Source organism: Temnothorax americanus, unplaced genomic scaffold (assembly GCF_048541705.1).
Source record: "Temnothorax americanus isolate GAGA-0224 unplaced genomic scaffold, ASM4854170v1 Scaffold34, whole genome shotgun sequence".
Classification (NCBI taxonomy): Eukaryota; Metazoa; Arthropoda; class Insecta; order Hymenoptera; family Formicidae; genus Temnothorax; species Temnothorax americanus.
The window spans coordinates 871,428-889,156 of NW_027509485.1; the positions used below are offsets into that span (position 1 = coordinate 871,428).

At 46.7% G+C, this 17,729-nt stretch overlaps 1 protein-coding gene across 1 annotated transcript in view; it reads left to right on the forward strand.

Annotated features, from left to right (window-relative positions):
- Hth (Meis homeobox homothorax) overlaps positions 1-8,443 on the forward strand; it is a 58,524-nt gene extending 50,081 nt beyond the window's left edge. Inside the window, exon 7 of the mRNA XM_077413958.1 lies at positions 2,678-8,443. Coding sequence (XP_077270084.1) covers positions 2,678-3,280 — 603 coding nt within the window. The 3' untranslated portion in view covers positions 3,281-8,443. The remainder of the gene's footprint in view (positions 1-2,677) is intronic.
- The last annotated feature ends 9,286 nt before the right edge of the window (positions 8,444-17,729 follow it).

Here is a 17,729-nt window from a genome sequence, read left to right on the forward strand (position 1 = left end):
TGATATTTTTACATTTCGCTAACATTATTCTATTCTTTCAAAATAATACTTAATACAAGTCTATTGATATAATTATCTTCAAACAATCGTGTAGACGCGATGACGACGACTGTTTTATTCACACGATTGATAACTTAAGAAGCAACCGGAAGACGAAATCGCTCATCGATTTCAAATGTCTTTTCCGCTTTCGCTCGAGAACATCGATGGAAATAGTATTATCGCAGCTGTTTAAATCTTTGATCGCAGCGTCCTCACTAAAAGTTTAATTCGATCGATACTAACCCTCGATTCGAAATTGAATCGTAATTTAACTTGTGCTGAAACTTTAAGTAGCATATTCAGATCTCGAGGACTATTTTCGTACGGCGTCCAATTACGAGCGTGGGGCCGGTTCGCAGCCCGAAATTTGTTTCGCTCGCCTTCGTTCGCCAGATAACGGGCCACTTTGTCGTATCGCGCACACCGAGATATTCTTGAACGACATTCTCTCCCCGAAAAGATCAGACCTAACCACGTTGTCCTTTTGCTGTTTCGATGACCGCCAAAAGCGATCTCGGAAAAGGGAGATGCGAGCGATCGAGCGTCCCGTCTGTCGCCGGGGACGACCTCCCTGTATCTTGTATCAGTCCCCTCCGAGATCATCGTCCACGGTATAGGATGACGCGATTCAATGGTAGGATAGATTGCAAAAATTCGCGTGCTTCAAGGCGATCGTATCACGTTCTGTGTCATAGTTGAAACATCCAGCCATCGATCTCCTGCCGGAATTTCCTTTTTCCCGATAATTTCGAGACGTAATTAATGTCAGTTTTACTTATACAAATTAACATTAATCTGATAAATTAATATTTCATAAATATTTCGATTTTATTTTGATTTTCTATAAAAATAATTATTTATTATTTATTCTCAAGTTGATTATTTATGCAAAACGCAACAAAATTGAGACACATTTCTAAAATTCTAAAAGATTTTTATCGAGGTGATATCAAAGCGAAGGATTGATTCGATGCGTTAGAGGGTTAGACAGTGAGAGGGGGACGCAGACTTTTTTCTTAATTTTTTTTTCCGCTGAGCATTGTCGCTCGGTTCGACTCGACTCCCGACGGATCAAATTCTAACCAGTCCAGCATTATAGCCGCTGTCCTTCGGAGTCCTTCGTCTCTTCCTACCCGCCCTTAGATCCCCACATTAAAGAGAGAGAGTTTAGTCATCCCGAGGCAGGCATTGTGTTACTGCGTCGCGGTGGTAACGTCGAGGCAAATAACGCAGGAAAAAAGTTCCGGTTGCCGCGCGCTGGAAGAAGCGCGGTCGGATCGGAGGTTGTCGCGCACATTTTATCGGCGCGACCGATGAGAGGCCCCCTCAGTTTTGAAGAGAGGTAAACGAGCGTGACGAATGTTCGCCGATCGATGCGAAATACATCGTCGTCCTGTAGTGACTTCGCATAATACACATAACGATCTTATTGATCGCCCCTTAATGATATCGTTATTGAGTCACCTTTCGCTGAGCGAAAACGGCTCGATAATCTTGCAATCTTGTCCAATGTGCGAAACGTTCGATTAGACCGGTGGATTTATTCGCAATGTCGATTATCGCGAGCACCAAAGTCAGTTTCTATTTGTTCATTTACCTTTCTCGCTTCGAGCGATCAAGAACGAATTGCTCGTCGCCGAGTTTCTCGGTCGGTCGGTCGGTCGGGGGAAACCCGATTGCGAGTCTTCTCGCATGCGTTTAACGGATGATAAACACGTGCATTGTCCTACGTTCGTGTTCCTGATACACGCCACCATTGGATGGTGCCGCCTACGGCAAAGATGGCCGTCTTCTCTATTATATATAAATGCTTAATAAAAGAGTATTATAAGTGAGCTCACTCTCTCTTTCGCTCTCTAGGTTGATAGAGGTGGGCAAGGTAATGCGTGCAAGGTAGCCCCGGGAACGAAAGACGATGGAAGAGAGGGTGTACGTTTGCGAGGGCCGTACGCGGCTTCGTAATATCTCGACTCGCCGACAATTTACATATAACAAGATAACGAATTTTATTTGCTTTTGCTTATATAATACGTTTATTCTAAACGGAATCAAGGAGGCGAATCAGGCAGGAGGATAGGGTCGTGGGACGGGGGGAGTAGGGCGAGGGTTGGAGAATGAGTCGAAAGGGGCACGGAGGAGGACCGGCTCTCCTATAGGCCTGTCAGGCTTCATTTGCATACATAACATTCTGGTCGACTGGACACCGGTCAGATCTCCTCTCTATCTCCCTTTCTCTTGCACTCTTTCTACGTTCGTTGCATCGGTTTCTCTTCAGCCTAGCCAGACCGCTTCTACGGTCTCGAGATGCGCGCACCATCCTTCTCCTCCATCTTCGTGTATCGATACGCCGCGTTCGAGCCCGCTGTTGATCGCGTCTCTTTTATTTTTTATTTCTCTCTCGTCTCTCTTATTCCCCCGTGCCTCATCCCACAATAAGATTCTGCATCAGTTGGATCTATTCGACGGAGTATGTCTATTAATCATTTCCGGTGGCGCGGTTAATCAGCCGCGCCTCCCGTTGTAAAGTATCTTTTGGAAAACGGTATCTTGGTTCTCCAATGGAGAAGAACCGATCTAATTGGTTCCCGAGTCTTCCTCATGACTAACGAATGTTCTTTCCCTTGCGTTCCATCAGGTACACGAGCTGTGCGACAACTTCTGCCACCGGTACATCAGCTGCCTGAAGGGCAAGATGCCGATCGACCTCGTGATCGACGACCGAGAGAGCTCGAAGCCACCCGAGCTGGGTAACGGTCTGGACGGCAGCGGACCCAGAAGCACCGCCGACAGCACCAGCCATACGGACGGGGCCAGCACGCCGGACGTCGTGAGTACCTCACCATCGTCAACGTCTTACTATCCGCACGACGCGCTCACCCCCCACCATCACCATCACCATCACCACCATCACCATCACCAGAGCCAGAATAATAACAATAATAATAGTAATCACGCCGGTATCGGCAGTACCGCCACTACCACCCCCCTGCAACTGAGCAACCAAAACCAAAGCCAAAACCACCACCCTGCGCCGCAGTCGAACACCACCACTACTACTGCTATTACCCCAAGTAGCGCCGCCACAACTCCCAACTCCCTAAAGCGTTCGCACCAACAGATGATGATGGCAGCCGCGATGGCCACCTCGCCGCACGCAGCCGCATCCGCGCCCCCAGCGCACGCGCACGCCGCCCTCGCCGCCTACAGCATTAGCTCGGCCGTTTATCCGTGCTCGTAATAGACTACGCGACTTCCGTGCCGATTTCGCGAGATCTCTTTTTCTACTTCTTCTCCTCTCTTATTCCTCTCGTGACATTATTCTTCCCGTTGCTTATCTTCATGATTCTATATCTCTTCTTCTTTTTGCCATCGTGTCTCGCTATTTCGTTCTCTTCGTATGGTTCGTCTAGCGTCGAATGTCAATTTGGACAGACGCGACTAGGATGATGCGTAGGACGATAGCTTAGCGCCGTTCCTTCGGGATCGATCGCGCTCGCGATCGATTCGGCCCGTCCTTCGAGGGATGACCGATCTTTCTCTGGTAAAACCGAAAGTGATCTGTATGCCGTGATAATTGAATCGCGACTCACAGTGAGTTAGGTCAGATGTGCTCTTGGACTCGCCTTCTCGGCGAGATCATACACGCGTGGGAGTCGAAACACACGAGTCCGTGCCATGCCGGGCCTGTACTCTATAGGGAGAGACGGTACCCCCCTAGCACCTGATCAATGTCGAGACGCGAGTATGCGTGGGTAGCCGCTTCTGGAGCTTCGTTAACGTCCTCGTACGACCTTTCTAGAGGCAAGGGAGCGCTCGAGGTAGGGTACGCTAGATCGCAGACCCTAAAGCAAGCAAAGAAGGATTTTTTATTGTTGGACCGGCGCTACTTGTTGGAATTCTTTTAATATATTTAATTTTTATTAGTATTTCTCTCGAATTGCTCTGCGAACGGAAGATTTTTATTATTTTGTTGTCTTTAAATTGCAATTAGTTGTTCGAAACTGTAGAATTTATTTATTCACCGTATTTTTTTTTTATTAAAATATTACTTAAAGTTAAAGTTCCTTGATAAGATTTGTTAATGTTACGCGTAAAATTGGAAATTGGATAGAGAGCGGAGAGAGCCTTAGTGAAGTCGGGTGTTGGATCCATCATCTTCTTGGATCCATCGGGTGCATCCGTTCTGTTTTTTCCGCGTTACTTCCACGTACTTCTTGCGACGATTAAGCACGCGCTTCGTTAATTTACGCAGGTCTTCGTTTAACCGTTCTCATAAATCCGACGCGGATTCGATTACATAAAGCTTCGTTTCGTGGCGTGGTATAAGAATGTTTCTAAATCCGTTTCGTGCCAGGGAGGCAACGGTCGTCCGTTGACATCGGTTCTCACTCGAAGCGATCCGCTTTCAAAACATATTCAGAGATATTCTCGCCCCGAAATCGCCTTGGAAACCAGTCGTAATGGGCTATTATCGGTGCGGGAACGCGCCGAATGAGCTTGCGGTCGTTCGCAGCCTTATGCAACCAATTCCGCGTTTTGCTCTTCGTGCGGCCGGGGACACGGTCGGGCTCTATCTATTCGCTAGGCCGGCAGTTATCGGAAATAACGAGATACGCGGTACGCGCGCGCGTAAACTTCGCGAGCGAAGCGTTCGCTTCGTCTTGCTCTCTTCTCTTTTTTTCTCTCATTCTCTCACAGCCTTCTCTTTCCTGTCTCTCCTTGAAGGTCTCTCGCGACACGGCATGGCACGATGGACGGGATAGACGTGCGAGATATTTGTATAAAAGAACGGGCATTGGAGGAAGAGGAGGAGGAGGAGGAGGAGGGCGCGTTCGCGGTCTCACGCGAGGAAACGTCGTCGACGAAGTAGGTCGCTGAGCAGCTAGAGATAGGGTGGATAGAGAGGCGCGAGAAAATCGAGGTAGAGCGGTTTCACTTCGGTTCGTAAGCGTTTTCAGTTCGAATAAGGCAATCGAGCAAGAGAGGGGGGAGGAAGGGGGCAAGAACAATACGCGCGAGTATTACTTCGACGTCACGCGTCAATGAGACCGCATCAGATGCATAGCAACGGGAGAGAAGACAGCCGATTAACTGAATCGCGTATATAGGAAGGGCGGAACAAGGCGCGGATAATTCGTACGTCAGCGTCCCGGTTTTTTCCCCTCTTTCTCATTTTCTTATTTTTTCTTCTTTTTTTTTTTTTTAAACGCCGTTACTGACCGCGATTTATATGCGGAGTAGGGACGTAGGGACGAGAGAGCACGCGCGCGTCAGTAGCTAACGGCCCTCGATGCAGCGCGCGTTGGATGATGATCGATACTATCGCGCGCGGTAGGCGTGTTTACGACAGACATTATATCGTCTACGCGGCGTCTACTTTCTTTAGGTAGCCTCTCTCGTGGGCGTAGACACGCGTATTTTTGCTCTGACATCGCGGCGTCCATCTTTCTCGATCGAAGTCATAGTAACGAAGAACGAGTTAAGCTTGGAAAAACCGATGATAGTCGATTAGGAATTCGCTGATATTAATCGTGATTTGGATATACGTAATAGGATTAAGACTCATATGCGTCACAGAAAGAATAAGATGAATTTTGTGTCTATTTTTAAACTGAACGATCGGAATAACTTTAGGGATCGTGTGCAAGACGGAGAGAGCGAATGAGATACGCGAGAAGACAGCGAGAACGAGTCGTAGCGTGCGTGGTTCGTGTTTAGCGAAGATAGATAGACTATAACGTTTAATTTATTGCGAATTTTTTATTTTGAGGTTACCGAGAATCGACGAAATAATGCGAGTTTAAGATAATGAGACAGAGACTATGAACTAGTTCGTTGAGCGAATATGATGTATTAAACGAACTGCAAAATCTCTTTAAAGCGAACTTGCGCCGCAGGTGTGCGATCGGGATCGAGTTGAGCGAGAGTAATATAAGGGAAGGTATACATGAGGCATAACGAAATCGAGGAATGCGACGAATTCGGGTGAACGAAGAGGCAATTGAAAATCGTGCGCAATCAAGTCAGTCCGGCTATTATCACTAGGTCTCGGTACTCGTAACTAGGGAGTTGTGTGAGGTACAAGTCCTGATCGGCAGGGCGCGCGAGGTCCACCCCCATCCCCCGTACTTAACCCTTGTATCTTGTGTATGAAATGCAAGAAACGCGAATAATAATTGAGACTCTCGAGAGAGCGTGGAGTCGAGTTTCTCCTGCTGGTGCCCCGCTGTCGAGAAATGTCTTTTTAAGGAATTTTCTTCTCTTTGATCTTAATGTTCATCAATATTGCGTGTACACGTATACGTAATATATGTGTATACGACTGACCCGTTGTGCGTCTGCTGTCGGAGACAAACCGGGTGCAACGTATACAGATCTTATACACATGCACGCGTGCGTCATTTTCGCCGAACGAAGACATTGCGTGCACTCGTGTCTACGTCGTTATAGCGAAACGTACGCGAGAAGTACATGCATTTGCACATATGTCGTGAGACAACATATGCACGAATACATGTCTTTAAATTTCAACTTGGGAACAAATTCAAAATTATTTTTGACTCTTACACGACAGGTACGTAAAAAAAAAAAACCATATGCGAGGCACCAGACTGAAGGAATGACTTTAAAGTTTGAGTATCGGCTAAACGCGACGGCGATCTTCTCATTAAGATCGCTGTCGCAGGTAAATGCAAGGGTGTACGGAAATGGGAAGGATGGGCTTCGGCACCGGTCGATTGGAACCCTAGTTACGAGTGCCGAGCCTAGGGCCGAGAGGATTGTGAGCCTCTTGGCTTTCATTAGGTATTGTTCAGAAAGAAAGAAACACACAAATGAGAAGGATACAGGGGAAAAAAGAAACAAGAAAGAACGACAAGAGTTACATGAGAGATACAACGATGCATTTTTTCCCTGTTTTTATATCACGACAAACGCGTAGGGAAGTAATCTTACAAGGATCAATTATTTCTGCGCGGCAACTTTTACATACGGAGATTGAATGATATTGATTATTAAAATCTATAAGTCGATAACTAAATCGATAATTTTTTATTGTCGTATATATAAATCAAGAACTTTTATGATTTATGATCGATATTCGTTGGAAAAATCGTTTAAAATGCAACGTATGCATTTTTACCTTTTTCTTTTAAATGCCGCGCTTAAATGATCGATTCGTAACAGATAATTTTATTGCGCATGCAGAATCTTTGGAATGTTGACGGAATGGAACAGAAAATTCGTTATAGTAGCGCGAGTTACGTATGAAGAAGATAAATTTCGCGCTGAGAGATTGAAGATAAAAAAAAATGCAGAAAATAACGTGAATACTTAGTGCCATAGGTTGCAGTGTGCGCATGTTCGCACCGAGACTGTGTACTTAATTAAATACTTAATAAAAAAAGATCAGTTTAGTGTGTAACTCGAACATGAAATACTCGATATTTTTAGTGCTCAAGCATAGACATCGTTACCACATAATCAAAACGAGAAATGCGTTTTTCTCTTCTTTTTTTTTTTAATTGATCTGTTCAGATTACGCTTTTCGTTTTTTTTTTTATTGGTGAGTAGTATGGTCGCGGAAATAATGTGATGTTTTATCGCGTTTCAAATTTTATAATATTCTTTATGTCATGCGTTTTGTTTCTGCGCATATTTTTCGCGATTTTGTGAGGAAAACTTGTCCGATGAAGAATACTCGTCGATATGGTCGGTTGGTGCGCATCTTGCACGACATCCGACGATTATTTTCATCGCGGTGCGAGATTGCGAGCTACGAAGAGCGAGAAGAAGGGAGCAGATTAGTTTTATCAGGATTGCATAACGCAAACGCGGTTGCCCCCCTTTTTTCGATCTCGCAAAAAGCCGCGGATGTATACATTTGTTAAATGACGACGTCGCCGCGTGATATGGTTACGTTTTTGTTTCGTATTGTTTCTGTAATTGTTACAATGTTCACGGGGATGCGTGCACGGTACACAGATGGAGACGGCGCGGGAGACATAAAATGCAAAACGATATAGGGAACGCGGAATATATTAAAGCTCTCAATTTATACGCGATACGTTTAAACGCCATACTACATAGAACGTGAACAAGGAAGCCGACAACCGCTGTGTTTAACGTAGCACATGCATTTAACGCGCGAAAGAGATCACTTCCAAAAGACATTGTGCATGTATGTGTGTTTACGATTTACACTTGTTAGACTTAAGAGAATAAAAAAAAAACAGTCGGAACTCACCCGAACATTGTATACGATTAGAATTACATATAGTGATAATATATATTATATATATATATATATTACTGATAATATGATACTTGTTTAAACTATTGTCTCAATCAACGTATTTTCATTATAAATAAATGTTAGCCTTGTTGAGTTAAAACAAAAAAAGATTCGGTGCGTCTTTTTTTATTTGGGGCGTTTTTCGCTCTCGATTCTCTCGGTCGAACCAAAAAGCTCCTTGATCCTCTCGCACACCCTCGCGCCTCGTCGCAGATTAATTACGTATGCATTGTGATGACACCTCTGTCAGATAAAACCTGAGTCTCTGATGTGTAATAATAGATGAGCGTTATTTAAAACGGAGGACTATTAAAAGAACGGCGATTATCTCAATGGATTTTGGAACAAATTCAATTAGCTAGATTTAACATGCGACATATTATATTTAGCACTGACCTGGAAACGAATCTTTTCTCTTGTCAAAAAATTTGATCGGATATTGGTGACGGTGTGATATTTAAATCACGGCAAATCTTTGGTATCTCCATTTCTTTTTCCGCAAGTAATAAGATTTCCGTTTGCGGAGAACAAAACTCTAATACGAGTCAGTGAATTTTCGACTTGAATATAGTAGGTTTGAAGGTCGCATTCGCGATAGGTAGGTTCAAACTCGCGATATGTGAAGATGCATATTATTCATTATCGTACTTATCCGTGCGGCCTATTTGGACTCTAATCGCGCAATTCCCGGAGGTGTTGCCGAACGTCGGTGAGGGAACGAAAAGAGAGAGTCGGCCGCGGTCCCATAAATCTCGGTTAACCCTCAGCTAATAAATATTTAACCCTTTAAATTTGCAACAACCCTCGCAGCGTGTAGCCATTTGCATAAGGCTTCTATTTCATTTACACATCGCATAATTGAATATTTAAATTCAATTGCCGACCGTTACGCGCTCGCAGTTCCGAGCCGCAAAACTGCAGTAAAACTTGTAACGGGGCCACTTTCCCTCCCCGAGAGAGGCCACCCCCGTGGCCGCGCCGGGCACATCTCTTACGGCGTGCTCGTCGCCTCCTCCGCGAGTCTCCGTTGGCTGCGATCAACCCTTGGAAAGTGCTTCAAGAATATTTCGTCGGCCGCCACCCCTGGGGGAAACCACGTTGACGACACATTTTCCGTGAAACGGTGTCGTCGGTATATACGATCGCGGGATTGTGTCACTTAAATTTCGCCGTTAACCCACTACCGCCGGTTCGTTCCTTCGCAGCACACATATTCGTGCGGGCGTACCAGAAGTTATCATCGTCCGCATAAAGCATTATGGAATATATTTATCCGCCTCGTCTTTTCTCGAGGGCGGCCGTTATTAGCGGTTGCGTCAATGGCATTCCTATTCTTAGCGCTTTTTCGTCTAATGGGAGCTAAGCCACGTCGAACCGTTATTGAAAGCTGATAACTCGAGCGAGCGATAACGAGCGCTGCATTTGCAAATAGTCAGACGTGAGACGAGCGATTACAATAAATAGAGTGAACGTGTCTCGCGTGAAGATAATTGAGAGGAGACGCACACCGCGGTATTAGTGTATCACTGTCGCAAGAGCGACAGAACGCCTTAGGCCAGTTAGGCCCGAAATAAAGTCGCTCGTTCGCTCGCGCGAAATCGCTCCAGGATCGACGCCCGACGTCGCTTCTTGGTGTCGCGACGCTGCGCGGTATCGTCACGTTTCGATGGCCAAATTAAAACCCGCCGGGCGCGAGGGCTCTCTCTCCCTCACGCGCGTCCCCTATTCTTCCTCCTATATTTTTTTCCTTCTCTCGCGTCGGTAAATATTTTTAGAAGCGATTCGTCGGGTGACGAGCGTATATACGCGCCACGTGTCCGGGGCTCCACCGCCGCGTCTGTGCTCGCGTGGTGAATGTCCTCCGCTTCCTTCTGCTCCACACCTCTTCCTCTTTCTCCGCCGCGCGTCCTCCTCCTCGGTGATGTCCCTCTCACGGTGACGATCTCTTCTACACGCTCAAGACGGCATCTGGCGTCGAAGCACGTATGGCCGTTAGCACTTTCACGAAAGGGATTACCATTGTCACGTTATTCATGCTAACGATGATCGGTCGAGATCGGCCGCGACGATAATCGCCATGTCACTAAAATCGAGGAGGCGGTCATTGTGAGCGACATACTGACAGCATAATAAATTATCCTCTCTCTTCCCTCCACCGGCACCTTCCGGGCCCACGACTTTTATACTCTTTCGCCCTGGAACGGATGTGTATATGCACGTCGTAATGCGATATATAGCGCCCCGGCGCGGGCGCGTACGGTGGTTTGCCGGTGATCTCGATGACAGCTCGCGAATCGCGTGACGTCGCACTCCGATTTCAGGAACTTTAAGCACGTTTTAAGGACCTTTAAATGGGCGGTATTTCACGGGAAAGAATGATGAAAAACATTATTAAGATAAAATTCTTTTAAAACTAATAACTTGAAAATTGTGTCTTAGAACAGCACATGTTTCTAATTTTCCTTAAAAAAATATATTAAATAATTATTAAAGCACAGGGAAAGTGTGGAGAGTCCGAAATATTCTATATATCATAAATTGAGGTCAATTCTTCCTATATTTATATTTAATTAAATATCTTCATGGCGCACAATTGGGGACATTCCCAGAGAATCGATGCGATTAATTAGACGATACGATGTCGTTGGCAGCGGGAAGATCCGTCGAGTAACCGCATTGCATAAATTCGTTCGGAGCCGAAGCGACATTGCGTGCAAGGGCGAAGACGACGATTTCGTATTCACATCGATCGCGTCTAATTAGAGCTCGACGCTATTACTATAAAGCTTACGTTCAGCCGGCGACGTTGCCGTTCCTCGTTTCTATCTTGCGGTATATCCGCGAACATTTAATCCTCAAATTCCGGGACACTTTCGCAAACGTTACGAGAAAAAAAAATCGCGAAACCTTCGTGGCGCATTCGTAAAATCGCCTTGCAAATGGCGTTTCTCTGGCGATTTACACGAATATGTACTTATGAACATGCGTTATATATGTGCGAACATATCCGCATACCGACAAAAGCGATTCCCACACCCACGACCCGCGACAAAGAGATGGTTACGTTTCTCAAGGTACGCGCGCGACGCGTACGCGTTCGCGCGAACACTCATGCACGCACGCACGCACGCACGCATGACGCACTCTTCTCGACACATCGCTCACGAGTATAGTAGTAATGTGATAAGTGTAACGACTAGGCCGACCAATTGCAGCACGCCGTATTCCTCTCCTTAGAACCGCCCATTTGGTGTGCGCGCAAATGCCACCACCGTCTTTGTCGTCGTCGTCGTCGTCGTCATCGTTGTTCTCATCGCCTTCGCTCGAGTCTCGCGCGACGTGCAACGTCTCGACGGTGCACGCTCGTATGTAAAATATGTGTGTGCACACGCGTACATACATACATAAACGCAGCAGGCGAGGGAGGATAGGTCGACGCGGTGACACGTCAGTGTGCGTTCGCTGTTAGGTATATACTCGTTATAATCTCGTGTCGCTCGCGGAAAATTACTGGATATGGTTTGCGCGATATCTACGTTTTTCAGTATATTTTGAATATACCTATGTACCATATAAAGAGAGGGGAAATCTGATAACGTATTAAAATTAAAGATTAATTTGACAGAAATGGCTCCTGAAATGGTGGCTTATATCTAAATAATTAGATAATAATCTATTTGCTAAATGCATTAATTTAAAACATATGAACATTATATATATATTGTAATATTAAAATAATATGAATATTTAAACAAAAGGGTATGGAAGAGTACGAAAAAGACTACGAAGCAATGCAGAGCACTGCCAATTTTATTCTTAAATGGATAGCTTGATGTATATGTTGTCTTGCTTAAAGAATTTCTAAATTGGTATTGAAAAATTTCAAACACAAATTAATATATTCATCTATATCGATTTTCCTTTCTAAGAATTTAAACCGTCGTACAAATATGTCGATATAATTGCTTCGCGAAGTACAGCTACGTCAGCTGTAAATGTATATTTTCATAATATATAATATCGTTGCGGCTCCGAGGGGCGGACTTGTCTTTTCTCTAGGGTGAGCGGGCGTCAAGAGGGTAGGACGGTTTCTGGTGCGAGGAAACAGGAGCGGGCGGACACGGGTAGAGACGCCGGGGGAGAGAGAAAGTGCGTGGAGGGTGTTTTGCTGGTAATTGGTGCCAATTTAATCCTGCCCTTCGCCCGATGTAGCCCGTATTAACGCTAAGGGAGGAACGCTGCCGAGCAAAGGGAGGGTGCGCCCTTCCCACACAGGCCAGGCCCCCTGCCTCCCCCAATTCCCTTCTTCGTCATCTACGAAAACACGCGCGTGCACACACCTACGCGGCCACGCCGCGATTCCTAAGCGCGCGCGGCACGTGTGTTTCTGTGTGAACAGGGGAGACGCCGAGTGGACGCGCACAAATACATGGCACGCGTGCGTTTATGCGAGAGATAGAGAGAGAGAGAGAGAGATAGAGAGAAAGAGAAGGTCCACCAGGAAAATATAATTAACGGTAATCGCTCGCGTATATGGCTCGGATTAACTCCGGTGGGAAGAGGAAGACGGCCGCGAGGGGACGAAGGGCCCCACGTCAAATTCTTCGGGGTTATCAGATCGAATGAGTTTTCCTACGGGATTACGGGACGTGCTACGGTTGCTCGCGATTCAACCGAGATGGACAATGCGTGGCTGCTGACCGTCCGGAAAATTGAGGACCGGAAAAGTAAGAGGGGCGGGGGGGAGGGAGAGAAGGAGAAAAGAGAGATTCGGCATTAATAATGCATCGCGCGAGGACGCTTCGCGAACAACATATCATTACCGTGTATTTGGCATTCAAATTCCGGGAAGCAAAAATGCTCTTTAATTCTATTCCGAGGGCGCATTTAATATTCATATCGGGCGAAGGCGTAATATACTTACTTGCAAATTTATCGCGCGCGCGTCCGCGATTGCAGGGTGACGATGCTAATTCCGCCGAGTCCGCAGGCCGAATTAATGCCGTCGGGGGCAGTTTTTCCGCGCACGATGATCTTCGGACTGATTCGCGCTTCGTATATCGAGGTTGCCTTCGTTTCGATCGTTTTACCGCGACCGCTCGATCGTCAAGGTCGCCGCGTATTCAAGAGTTACCCGACATCGAGATCGGCAGCTCGAAGGGGGACCGACCGCCTCTATTGTTCCGCGTAGAGAATGCGATCGGTTCGTGCCTCTCGAAGCTTGACGAACCGCCAAGTAAAGTTCTCTGCGACTTTCAAAGCGATCGATGGGACAAGGCTTCTGCGGGAATCTAAATAGGAAGGAAGAGGAGGCGAGTAACGCGCGAGATCGGCGCATAAGCGGGTCACGATGGCGTCGAGGAACGAGGGGGAGGAGGAATAGGAGGAGAAGAAGAAGAAGAAGGAGGAGCGCGAGATATACTCTAGGAAAGTGAGAAAGATGGCCGAGAGTGGATGAAGTGAGAGAGCGAGAAGGTGCGGGAGAACCGACGAGGTAACCGTGGAGGAGATGCCAGAAGATCTTGTATGCAAATTTCCTTGGTGCATCTCCGTGGGATCGGTGGAGGATTAACGGGCCGGCTCGCATGAAAGGCACGGAGAAGGAAGGCGTGGAGAATCCTTTCTCCTTCTCGAGAGTCTATCCTCCGTTTGCGCCGAAGGACGTCTCTCTTTCTCTCTCTCTCGCTTGGCCAATTCCAAGTTCCTCGGTCTTTCCTTTTATTCTTTCATCCTCTTCCTCATCCTTCTCTCTCTCTCTCTCTCTCTCTCTCTCTCTCTTTCTCTCTCACTCTCTTTCTCTCTCTCTCTCATTTTTCGATCCTTCCCGAGCAGCTTTGGTCCAGCCAAATAAGAGAGCCGATCGAGTTTATTCGCGAGGGAGTGAGCGTCTTTGGGCCCCGAGGAAAAGAGAAGAAATCGACATCTCGGCGCTGCACTTTTGTCCTCTTCTCTTCCCTTCGTCTCTTCCGCTGTTGTCAATAGTGGAAGACTCGAAGAGCTGCGGACGGACGCATTCCGCGGAATGCGTCAGTGCCGCACCACCGTCGTTGTCTTCACCGATGTCACGTCGGCGGGAATGAAAACGATCTCGTTCTTCGCGTCCGGTCCGCATGCAAAATCGGCCCCTCCTCGAGCTCTCAGAGAGTCTCGGCGAGACGGCCGAAACGTATCTTCTGACGCGCCGATGCGCGATTGGCTCGTAGATACGAATGCGAAGAACGAGGCGCGGGAAAAGAAAGGTAGAGAGCGAGGCGCGAAGAAAACTATTTGCCGAAGAGATTTTTGCCGCGTGCGACGCAACGATAGATATACGATCTCGCGAAAGAAGAGCCGATTCTACGTGAGTCGCGTACGAAGATGAATCTCTCGCGTGCGCTCGCGCTCGCCACCGTGATCGCGCGCACGAACATTATCGTTATTGCTGAGAGGTCGGATTGTCATTGCCTTCGTTGCCTTTCGCGAACGCAGTCGATCTCGCTTTTTATCACGATAAGTTCCTCCAACATTCGGATTGTTTGTCCCTCTCTTTAGGATTTTCATGAAATATGTAACACGAACGCTGTGAAGAAATTCTATATTTCTCCAAATTCGTCGCATCTTCGCGCTATTACGTGCAGAATATTACGCGTGTAAATTGGGATGAAATTTATTTTTTGGAGACGTTATTAAAAAAGCATGTTCTAGAATATTAACTAATAATTGTCAACAAACTTCGCATTTTTCCCGAGTTTTATTTCAATTTTTTATCGCGGTCGTTCGTAAATTTATGCGCGTTTATTACCGGCGCGGCGTGTGTCGCGGGACAACGTTGTGTGGGTGCGGGCGCGAAATTACCGCGGTAAATACGCGTCGTTGGGTCTGACGATGGCGATGGCGAGGGGGGGTATATCCTTGACTGAAGGTAATCGAGCTCGCGCGTATAAATCCTATTAGAGGATTAGAGGGACGGCTGCGGGAGCGCGTGTGCGCGAACATATACGCGTGCTTGCGTATCCCCATGCAAATATAGCAGACCCCCAAGTACCCTTTCGTGGGTGCCGGCGTCGTAAAGAGGAAAGAGCGAGGGGTAGAACGGGATATCGAATCCTCGCCATCGTGAGGAGAGAGTTTCGTGGTCGTACGCGCGCGCGTATAAGGAACGCCTCGACGGCGACGACGCGGTACAACCGGATGCATTCTGGTAAATCGAGCGCGGAGAACGGCCCTCCGATTTTCGACCTCTTTCGACTTCCTCCGCGAGAAGCGGCGGAGAACCGGCACTCGATTTGCGAGCAATAAAAACGACGATAGTCGGCGGCCGTTCGCGCCGCGAACTTCGCCCGCGAGCGAAGTGTCTGTCCGCGATCGTTTTCGTTTCTATTAGGCTCGTAATAGTTTCAGCGAGACATAAACTCGGCGCTGCGCACATATAGCCGCGGGTCTGAATCCGAAATTGTCCCGAGAGTTTGCATTTATCGGCTTCTCTCGCGGTTGAAGCGATATTTTTACACGTCGTAATAACATGTTATATATTCTTTGAGTTCGCTTTCAGAGTAAATGTGTGTATCGTCTTTTTTTTTAAATCCCGTTTTTCTTTATTCGATTGACAAAATCTCTTTTTTTTATTCCGAGTAAAATCCTTGTCATGTAACATTTCTAAATTTTGTCCAGACGTTGCCATTCTCGTCAAGACTATTTAAGTGTACGCCGGGATTGTTTATGGATCTCACTTGCGCTAAATTTAACGTAACATACATGAATCAAGAATTTATTGCTTCCAAAAAGATTTCCATTCTATGCTCCTAAGCTTCTTTGATGTTGAACGATATTTTATCTCAATGCGTTCCTCGAAATTGTCCGAAGTTTACTAACAGTATACGCGCCAACGAACGGCGTTGATATCGATTCGACTGGCGTCCTCGTGGCTTGCTGATCGACAGGATTCTTAGCGATCCGATTATCCGACGCGATTCGCGCGTTTCAAGAGCTCGCGATGTTAAATACTGACTCTTGGCCTCTGCGTAGCGCTGTCTTGTAACCGCGTCAGCGTCTTTGACTGTCTTTTCACACGCGGAGTGGAGTTCAGAGCGACGCGTGTCAGTGACCGGGATCTTTAACAGCACCGTTGCTCCACTTGGACCATGCATGCTAGATCAGAATCTCTCAACCTATGTGTCACAATAAGGTGTGCGAATAGTGCAAGCAACTGTACAATCTATTGTAATAATGTGCACACACACACAGAAGTAATATCTCTTATAACAAGAAAATGGCTCAGGTTTGTTGGAAATTAAATACATCTTTTTTATTTGAAGGAAATAGAACTGGGAAAATATTTTAAACAGTAAATGATATAAGAAAGTCATTTTTTCTATTTTAATATTTATGAGAAAGCAAATAATTTCCAATATGCTGTATATCTTCTCGACATTAATCGTCGCCGGCAAATTTACCTACGTATGGGTAATCGATCGCCAGACACTCGATAGACTCGGCGAGGTGACTGCACACGGTGTTACCGGACGACAATGCCGTACGTATATCAGAAAAAGTAGAGGTCAAGAGTAAAAGAGAGAACGGGAGAGAGAGAGAGAGAGAGCGCATCGTGGCGCTATGCACGAGCGATGATAATCAACGTTCGTCCGTCCGTCCATGAGCGCGTATTGAAAGACGCGCCGCTGAGAGGATCAGTCATTCGGTGCGGTGTGAACCACAGCCGCATCGCGGCCCGATCTTTTTCTTTCTTGTCGACTTTGTGTGTGGGCGAGCGCGCGGTTGCCTGCTCCGAAACGACACAGCGTTATCCTTTCTCTTTTTTCCTTCAGTGACAACGATGCCTTTCTCATCTTCTTTGCTCTTCCCCTCGTTTCTTCGTCTCGCATTCTCTTTCTCTCTCTCTCTTTCTCTCATGTGCCCTTTTCTCTCCCTGCTTGAACGTAAAACTTCACATCCTCTTCTTCGCTTTCGCCGAATTTTACGATCCACCGCGCTATATTTATGCTCTATCTAAATAGCAGCGTATTCACATAACTAGGAACGTGTACAACGTCCACGCGTTATGGTCTATAAATTATCAGTTTATATTTAACAATGTAACTAGTTTTTCGATATCGCATCCAGTCGTTCTCAGTGTGCCGTTAGACTTTCGTATCCCGCTCGCGTCGCCGACCCTTCGTAAGACGAACACGTCGCCTCGCATCCATGCTCCCACGAAGCATTTATGTCCTGTCGAACGGTACCGAGACGTGCGCTCGATATACCGGGCGAAGACGCATTTGTCATTCACGAATAGGCGCGAGATCTCGCCTGGGTGGTCATTCCCTGCGAGACGCGATAGAGATTGAAAGAGAGAGAGAGAGGGAGAGACGGAGAGCGAGAGACGAACGGGTGTTGAAGCCTTTGCTTATCTGCAACA